At 50.7% G+C, this 9,236-nt stretch overlaps 1 protein-coding gene across 2 annotated transcripts in view; it reads left to right on the forward strand.

Moving 5' to 3' along the window:
* Positions 1-7,798, forward strand: part of SEC14L1 (SEC14 like lipid binding 1) — a 58,494-nt gene extending 50,696 nt beyond the window's left edge. The window contains exons 18-19 of one of the 2 annotated variants that reach the window (XM_081029918.1): positions 4,957-5,058; positions 5,523-7,798. In XM_081029918.1, the coding sequence (XP_080886044.1) occupies positions 4,957-5,058; positions 5,523-5,526 (106 nt within the window). In that variant the 3' untranslated portion in view covers positions 5,527-7,798. The remainder of the gene's footprint in view (positions 1-4,956; positions 5,059-5,522) is intronic. The other variant, XM_081029917.1, reaches the window with a different exon arrangement.
* Positions 7,799-9,236: the final 1,438 nt, after the last annotated feature.

Below are 9,236 nucleotides of genomic sequence, written 5' to 3' on the forward strand. Positions count from 1 at the left end.
AAACACAAAATAAGAGTAAATGAATTGACCACGGGATGAAATTGAAATGCCACCCGACTGTGGCTCTGCTCAGGCGCCCATGGGAATGCGAGGACAGCCTTCTTGCTGACTTGGACGCCTGTTAGAGCCAGGGGCTGTGGGGGGACATGGTGGGCCCTGGAGAGTGGTACCCAGGCCTTCCAGCACCTTCTCTCTTCCCCCCAGGTCTCGCTTTGCGGGGCTCAGCCAGACACTGCGGGAGGCACGACTGTGCACTCACTGCGTAGTGTGGTTTTGTGACCTTAGGGCCTCGCCGTTAGGGACAGGGACTCGGATAGGACATGAGCTGCCTGTGGCTGTGCTCACACCGTACATCGATGAGTGGCTTCCGCCCAGAGACAAATTACACACGGACTCGCGTCTGCACAGAAGCCAGCTTCTCTGGCCTAAATGGAGTCTGTGAGAACAAGCTGGTTTGTTTGCTAATGATGTCACCCCAGTTTATTATTTTCTAAAGAGCAAATCCAAAATCAAGCAACTGAATCAGGTTCCATAGTCATGGAGGAAAAGCCTTGTATCGGGGGGACTTTTATTGACATTTTTACTGAAATGATTATAGTACAGTAACATGCAGTTGTAAGAATCAGTACAGAGCAGTCCCTGGTGCCTTTCTCAGTTTCTCCCAATGGTCACATCTGTAAAACTGCAGTCACAACCAGGATCTTGTCATCGACATGTACCAACCCTGCTCCCACTTCCCCAGCTGACTTGGACTCATCTATGTGGGTGTGTATTTGCTTCCCACAGTTTCATCCCCTGTGTAACTTCATGCAGCTGCCACAGTGAAAATACAGAACCTTTCCATCAGCACAGCGACCCCTCGCTGTTGCCCTTTTACAGCTACGGCCACCTCCTTCCCACGCCCTCCCATCTCCAACCCCAGCGACCACTGTTCTCCATTTCTAAAATTTTGTCATTTCAAAATGTTACGTAAATGGACTCACAGGATCGGCAACCTTTCAGAATTGGCTTTTTTCACTTCCTACGTCCTTGGAGACTGCCACAGGTTGTCATGTGTGTCCGCAGTTCATTCCTGTGGTTGCCGCGTAGGAGGTAGTTGTTGGGACCAGTTCAGCCACTCCCCCAAAATGGCAGCAGGTTGTCTACTGCACATAAAACTGGAATGAGTATTCAGGTGCAGGTCTTTATATGAACATAAACTTCCATTTCTCTGGGATAAATGCCCGTGAGTGTAGTTGTGGGGTCGTATGGTCATTAGTTGCATATTTAATTTTACAAGAAACTTCCAAACTGCTTTCCAGAGAGGCTGCGCCATTTCCCTTTCTCACCAGCGCCGTGTGAGGGGGCCAGTTTCTCCACATCCTCACCAGCATTTGGTGTTGCTGCTAGGTTTGATTTTGTCACTGCGACAGGCGTGTAAGTGCCATCCCATGGTTTTAATCTGCGTTTCCCTGACGGCTCATGAACAGCTTTTCATGTGTCATTGGCCGTTTGTACATCCTGTTTGGTGAAACGTCTCTTCATGTCTTTTGCCCATTTTCTGATTGGATTCTTGGTTGTTTTATTGTTGAGCGAGTTCTTTATACACTCCAGATAATGAGTCCTTTGTAGGGTGTGTGGTTTGCAACATAGCTGGTTTTAATCTAGAGAAGATACACCCCTCGTGAATCAAAACTGGAAGAACATAAAGATGTGAATACTTTCACATCAGTCCTTTCCTTTTAAAACTGCAGAAGGGTGTTCTCAGGTGCTGATGGCCCTGTTGTGCTCCCAAAGGCCCTGCAAATCTCCCGGCGGTCCCCGAGCCATTAGCCACCTCATGACAGCTGCCGACTTCGTGCGTGAACACAGTCTGTGTGTGTGAGGGAACACACCCTCCCTTTTTAATCTTCATTAGCTCGAGTCACTTTTTTAAAAGTACAGTGGTACCTCGGTTGTCGAACGTAATCCGCTCCGGAAGACCGTTCGAGTTCTGAAACGTCCAAAAACAGCCGACCGCTGGGCCTCAGGGTCTTGCACTCAGCGGAAGCCGCGTGACATGTTCGACTTCCGAGGTGTGTTTGTAAACCGAAGCATTTACTTCTGGGTTCACGGCGTTTGTAAATCGAAATGTTCATCAACGGAGACGTTCAAAAACTGAGGTATTACTGTAATTGGTTTTTATCATAAGAAAATACTTCCTCACAGTGAGATTTAAACAGAAGAGAAGGAAGTAAAGTAGAAATAAATTCCCCCCCCCCCACTTCCTGGCTCCCTCATCTCCAATACTCCATCCTATTCCCCAGAATCAACTATTGGGGCATTTCAGGTGGTCTTTCTAGAACTTTCCTAGCCGTACAGAAGCACATACATGTGTATAATTATGCATTTTTCTCCAAGTGCATGTCTCCGCAATCTTTCCACGTCATTCTTGACTACTGACTGCCCATCTGCTCGGTCCAGTTCTTGATGTGGCTGTTAACCGTTTTCTTTCCAACTTGAAAGCTGTCTTCCCCTCTCCAGGAAAGTGCCCCTTGGCCTTCCGCGGGGCAGGCATTCTCCATGGTTCCCGTTATCCATTCGTCCGCATCAACATCGCTGATGTTCACTGTGGACCTCGGGTTCTAGGAGAGTGGACGCGGCTGTCAGTTGACGGAAAGCCTCGCCCTCAGCGAGCACATGTGCTGCCTCTGGAAGCCGGATGGTGACAGCCAGCCAGGTGCACCAGCCACGTGTGGGCTGGTCTCATTGGGCTCTGACATTTTTTTGTCTGTTTCTGTTTTTTGAACAGAAAACTAATTATTATGAAGTCAAATGTATTCTCTTTTCCTTAATAGCTTCGGGGTTTTATATCTTGTTAGGACTTCCCCACATGAAATTCTCCTACATTTTCTCCTGGTACGTGAATGGTTTTATGTTTTTACGTTTTAAATCTCTGAGACATGTGATGTTGATTGTTGTGTGAAGAGCAAGGTAGTGACTTTGGATTAATCCTTATTGGTTCTCTAGATTCAGTGGCTGCAGGACAGAGCACACTCCCAGCTCCTTGAAGCCCCCTGAGAAATCCTCTAGGGACTGATGCTGGGTGCTGGGTCAGGAAGGGCCTGGAGGGAGAGGCGGACAGCAGCAGTCCCCCGGCAGCTGCCCGTGCGCAATAGACGGTTGTAAGTGTTGAAATATTGCAGGAATAAATCGTAGCCCTAATGCTGAGGACCTCAGGTGTTGCCGTGGACACCTTCTGCCACTGCCCGCTGCAGTGAGAGCACCTGGCAGGGATGTACAGAGGGGTCTTTCCCGTGGGACTGTGCGTATCTGTGGGCCTTTGCTGCCCGTGCCCCTCCGGTGGCAGGCAGGCCCCAGGCCCAGCGGGCAGCACTCCTGTATCGGCATTTAGTCGGCTGAAACACGTGGCCAAATAACCAACAAGTCATCTCCTTTATTACCTCATTTAAAAAAATTTTTCTTATTGGGGAATGTTGGTGAACAGTGTGTTTCTCCAGGGCCCATCAGCTCCAAGTCCAGTTGCCGCCTTCAGTCTTTAGTTGCGGGGGACACAGCCGACCATCCCATGCGGGAATTGAACCAGCAACCTTGTTGTTGAGAGCCCGCGCTCTAACCAACTGAGCCATCCGGCCACCCCTCTGGAAGCTCAGCAGCAGCTCGTCTTCAGTCTAGTTGTGGAGGGCGCAGCTCACTGGCCCATGTGGGAATTGAACCGGCGACCTTGTTGTTCAGAGCTGGCGCTCTAACCAACTGAGCCATCCGGCCGCCCTATTGCCTCATTTTTAAATACTTGGGTGTGTCTCCCAAGAAGCTGTTTAGTTTGGAAAATCAAACGGAAGAGAAGGTGCAACCGAGACCCGTGGGGATGCTTTGCTGTTCCTGGAGCCCCGGCGCTGCTCTGCGGTGGGATGGGTCTCAGGGCCCCGCGCTGGTGGGCATTTCCTGTGTGGGCTCTGGTTCCCGGGACTGGTCTGAAAGAGGCCTGCAGGTTTTTATGAAAAGAAAATAAAGAATATTGGCTTCTCTGTCTCCGGAATATGTAGTGAATGTCTTAGTTTAAAGGGGTGCATCGTGTCGGCCTGCTGGGGCGCCTGCCTGTCTTGGAGAAACCTGGGCAGCAGGTGTATTAAAGAAATGAAGAAAGATGGGATGGAGGAAGAGAGCGGGTCCGGGCCTCGGTCACGTGTGTTGTTTTGCCCCCTGAGTTCCCAGCGCCATGTGCTCCAGGCTCAGCCTTCAGCTCCTCCCTTGTTCTCTACTGTTCCCGGAGCAGGAGGAAGCTGCTGGGACTCCCATTGGAATGTCACCGGACTCCCTGGGGGGCCTCAAGGACAGAGGAGGACTGGGCCTCTTCCCCTGTTCAAGTCCTGCCGAGTGAGGGCTAGAGACGGCCTTGCTCCTGCCTTGTCATCCTGACAGCCCGTGGGGTCAACTTGGAAGGGTGGGGGTCTGTCTTCTCCAGGGTTACTGTCTCCTCGGTACATGCGGGGTGGGATAATTCTTTGCTCTGGGGCCTCCTGGACGGTGTAGGATGTTTAGCAGTATCCCTGGTCTCTACTCTGTAGAAGCCAGTAACACCTGCCAGTTGTGACAACCAGCACTGTCTGCAGACATTGCCCACTGTCCCCTGGGTGGGCAAAACCGTCCCTGGTCGAGCATCACTGTTCTAATTCAACACTGTTAGGACTGGGAGGAAGAGACGGGCCCAAAGAGGTTAAGACGCATGCCTGACGTAGCACAATGAGTCGGCGGTGACGGAGCTGGGGCCGGGTCTCTGGCTCAGGCGCCCCGATTGGCGTGCTGTCCATTGCAAACGCAGCCGCACGGGCGATGAGTGTGGTTTGAATGGAAGGCGCGACTTGAATTCATCTAAGGCCCAGTTCTCCCACAGAAGTCCCCGAGATTGCACAGGCTCAGGCAGGTGGGCATTAATCTCCTTGCCTGTACAAAGAGCCAAGTGCGTTTGAATTCCAGGCCCAGCATGGACTCTCGCCCAGCCCGTCCTGCACAGGGAGGAGAGCCTTCCAGATGGCGAGCCTGGACATTCGGACCAGACGGTGAACGGCTCACCTCCAGGTAACACCAGCAGTGGGCCCAGCCATTCTGCGTAGCTTCCCGGGGTGTCTGCATTATCAGTATCAGTTAGTACCTACCTCGAAGTCCAAGTACAGGATGCGTTGTTCTTACGGAACAAGCATCCTGCAGGCTGCTCCATAAACCCCTGCCCAGTGTATCCGATCAGAGTTAGAATATGCTGGAAACGCTGGTGAAAGGAACCTTCAGTAAGAATGCTTTTGTGAGGCCAGGTTTCCCTGTGATTGCTTCCTGAGTTTCTGTCTATTAAATGAAATTAGACGCGCTGTGGAATTTATTAAAAGCACAAACATTTATTTGGAGGTGGGGATACAAGTGCGCGCTTGTACGTGCGCGTGTGTGCGCGCGAGAGAGATTTGGGGGGAGGGTCAGACATACCCTAAGGACTGAGTTTGTCTACACTGGAACATGAATTCACTCATGCATTTGATTTTATAATCCTATAGTTAGCCACGCTGGCACACGATATGCAAATCGGAGAGAAATTGCATGCAAATGAGCAGAACATCGGTTCTATTTTCAGCCTGCTCTGCCTCCCTTGGGACCATCTGACAGAGCCAGCTGGAGTTTCTTATCTCCGTCCCTGTACCTCCCCGATCGCTGGGGTCAGCGCTGTGTGCTGCCCCTGGACTGAGCTGCGCTGGAGGGCGGGCCGGGTTTCCGCAGGCCAAGATGTACAACGCAGGCAGCCCCAGTGTGGCCAGCCCCGCAGCTCTGCCTGGCTGCACCGCCATGGGGAAGCTGTCAGACCTCTGGAAATCTAAGAGAGCTCTTCTCCGGGTGATACAAGCTGCCGTGCATGGTGTGTTAGCAACGAGCCTAGCACATTCACGGCAAGAGTTCTATAAATACCAGCCGCTGTGATGAGACAGATGACAGTGACTCAGGCTGACTCGAGGCCCTTCCGATCACTCGCTCAGGGTTCACTTCCTGTCTCCGACGTGATCACAGCTGGTCGGCTAGGCCTCCAGAGCTGCTGCCATCCTCTAGTCCCCAGCCCAGCTGGGTGCTGTCCCTCTCGCTCCAGCCTTCACAGCTGGTGGAGGCCTGTCTGTCTCAGGAAGGACGGAGGTGGAGGAACAGACACTCGGCCTGGCTGTGTGTCCCAGAGAGTCTGGTCCTGCGGCTGTGGTCCTGGACAGGCCACAGGGTGGGAACGTGGCCCAAACTCATGACACAGCCGCACAGCCCCTCATGGCCCAGCAGAGCGGGGCTCCTCCGGTCTGGGGGCTCAGGCCACCTTTCAGTGTCTCCTCACATTTGAGAGACAAGCGAATGAACCCAATATGAATGTGAAAGTCTGCGCGCTCTGGTATCCATGGCTGAATTATATTAGGTCATTAAACATCAACACACCCGGCCTCCTAGTCCAGTTCCCCTTCCTGGAGACACTGCGCTTCATTGGGGTTTCACGACTTCTGCCCTGGGTGCTTCCAAAGGCCCAGCGCCGGACTTGCTCACTCCCCAGCATGGCTGAGCCTTCGCCAGACCCCCAGCAGACGCAGGGCTCCTGCGTTGAACCAGTGCTGCCAACAGGTGTGCCCACATTCCTTCTGTCCTCGAGTCCGGTTTCAGGGATGGCGGCCGGGGCCAGCTCGCTGTGCTTCCGTTGGTGGACGAGGACTGCTGTGCACCAACCCCAGGACCTTTCTCAGAGGCGACAGTTCATCAGACTTCCCAGCGGGGCTCCTCACCTCTCCCCAGAGGAACTAACTGGGAGAGTAAATACCTCTTCAGCAGAAGTGGCTCTGTGCATGCCGCTGTGCCCTAGGAAATGCTGCCAGCCTCCAATGACAGCTTCTGTCCAGAAACGGAGCAAATCCTTCAGTGAGACGAGATGAATCAAGGAGTAACTGGAACCGTCCCCATCACTCAGGACACAGGACTGGTCTGCAGGGTCCTGTGACTCAAGGAACACTGTGAACTTGGCCAGAAGCCTCTGCAGGTGGACGGCAGTCTGACCCCTCAGCAGGTGCAGTGAATGGATGAAGGGAGCAAAGGTGTCGGGGTGAGGGGCTGTTGGCCAGGGGCCTCCCCACGGTTCCGGAATTCTCTGGGCGGCTCCGAGGCCTGAGCCCCACTCTGTGCCATTGCAGGTCACCCACTCCCCCAAGCACCGTGATTCCTGGACAAGAAAGGGACCCCTGAGGGCCCCAAGGGGTTTGTCCTCTGAGGACACAGATCCCCCAGGCACCCACTGCAGCTGCCCGCACAGCCCCTCCGTCACGCAAGGGCCGTAAATTGCTCTCTCTTGCTGCCTTGCCTCTCAAGCCCATGTCCTCCATGTTATCTGCACACGATTTTCATTAAAAGTCAAAGAAAACTTTATTATGAACAATTTCAAAGTACAAAACTTTATTATGAACAATTTCAAAGTATGAAAAATTTCAAATGGCAAAGGACAGAAAGTAGCACTAAGAATCTGTATTTAACCATTGCTGACATTTGTCATGTTTGCTTCATCTGGTTTTTCCTAAGTTATTTTAAAGTAAATTGCCATCTTTGTGACATTTTTTCCCCTAAGCATTTGAATATGCGTATCTTCAAAAAGGCACATTTTCCTACCTAATGCAATACCACCTGCTAACCAAATTACCAGTAGTTCCCTAGTGTTACTTAATGGCCAGCCTGGACGCGGATTCTACTGGGAGCCCACACTTGTCTGCTGCTGCCGGCGTGTTCAAGCCGGGATCCAAGTAAGGATGGCGCCTTGTGCGGGCTTGTAAGTCTCTTCTGTCGCCTGTAATTAGAACGAGACGCGCCTCCCTGTTTTTTATGACCTTGCCGGATGACTTCGGGATTTACCTGATTGTTTCCTCTTGGAAGTTTCCTTCCTTCTCGTCAGTGGACATTGCATATGACCCGGAAGTTAGATGTGAACTAGGTGTGATGAGAAGGTTGGGCGGGAATGTCCTACAGGTAATGATCACCCCAGAACGCACGGCGTGACTGGTGGCTGCACCTGGGGCTTGAATCTGGGCTTGGGGTCCCCGCTCTTGGGAGCCATCAGGTAATCTGTGGGGGCCACTTCGGCACAGGGTAAATATCCAGTCCCCTGCCAGTCTGTCACCAGTGTCCACTGAGGACGCTTGCTGGAATCGGTGATTTCATTCAGGGTTACAAAGTGGTGATTCTTTCTTCCTTTCTTCTTTTCCCTTTTTCTTTCTCTCTCTCTTTCTCTTTCTTTTTCTCCCCTTTCCTCCCTCCCTCCCTCTCTCTTCCTGTCCCCCTATTTTTTTTAATTTTTCAGTTATAATTGACATACAATATTATGTTAGTTTCAAAACAGTGATTAGACATTTATATAACTTACAAAGTGGTCCCCGTAAGTCTAGTACCCATCTGACACGATACCTAGTTATTACAATGGTATTGACGATATTCCCTATGTTGTACTTTACATCCCTGTGACTATTTATAACTACCAAGTTGTATTTCTTAATCCCTTCCCCTTTTTCACCCTGCCCCCCAGCTCCCTTCTCATCTGGCAACCAACCATCAGTTTGTTCTCTGTATCTATGAGTCTGTTTCTTTTTTGTTTGTTCGTTTATTTTGTTTTTTAGATTCCATGTATAAGTGAGATCATATGGTACTTGTGTTTCTCTGTCTGACTTATTTCACTTAGCATAATACTCCTAGATCCGTCCATGTTATCGCAAATGGCAAGATTTCATTCTCTTTATGGCCAAATAATATTCCACTCTATATGTGTATCATGTCTCCTCTATCCAATTGTCTATTAGTGGTCACTTAGCTTGTTTCCATGTCTTGGCTACTGTAAATAACACTGAAATGAACATAGGGCTGCACGTATCTTTTTTGAATTAGTGTTTTGGATTTCTTTGACTAAACACCCAGGAGTGGAATGGTTGGGTCATAAGGTACTTCTATTAATTTTTTGAAGAACCTCCATCCTGTTTTCCATAGTAGCTGCACCAATCTGCAATCCCACCAACAGTGCACGAGGGTTTCCTTTTCCCCACGGCCTCATCAACGTTGTTTGTTGATTGATTGATTGATTGATTGATTGATTGATTGATTGATTGATTTTTTAAGGATTTTACTGGGGAAGGGGAACAGGACTTTTATTGGGGAACAGTGTGTACTTCCAGGACTTTTTCCAAGTCAAGTTGTTGTCCTTTCCATCTTAGTTGTAGAGG

The sequence above is a fragment of the Rhinolophus hipposideros genome (assembly GCF_964194185.1).
Source record: "Rhinolophus hipposideros genome assembly, chromosome: 20".
Taxonomy (NCBI): Eukaryota; Metazoa; Chordata; class Mammalia; order Chiroptera; family Rhinolophidae; genus Rhinolophus; species Rhinolophus hipposideros.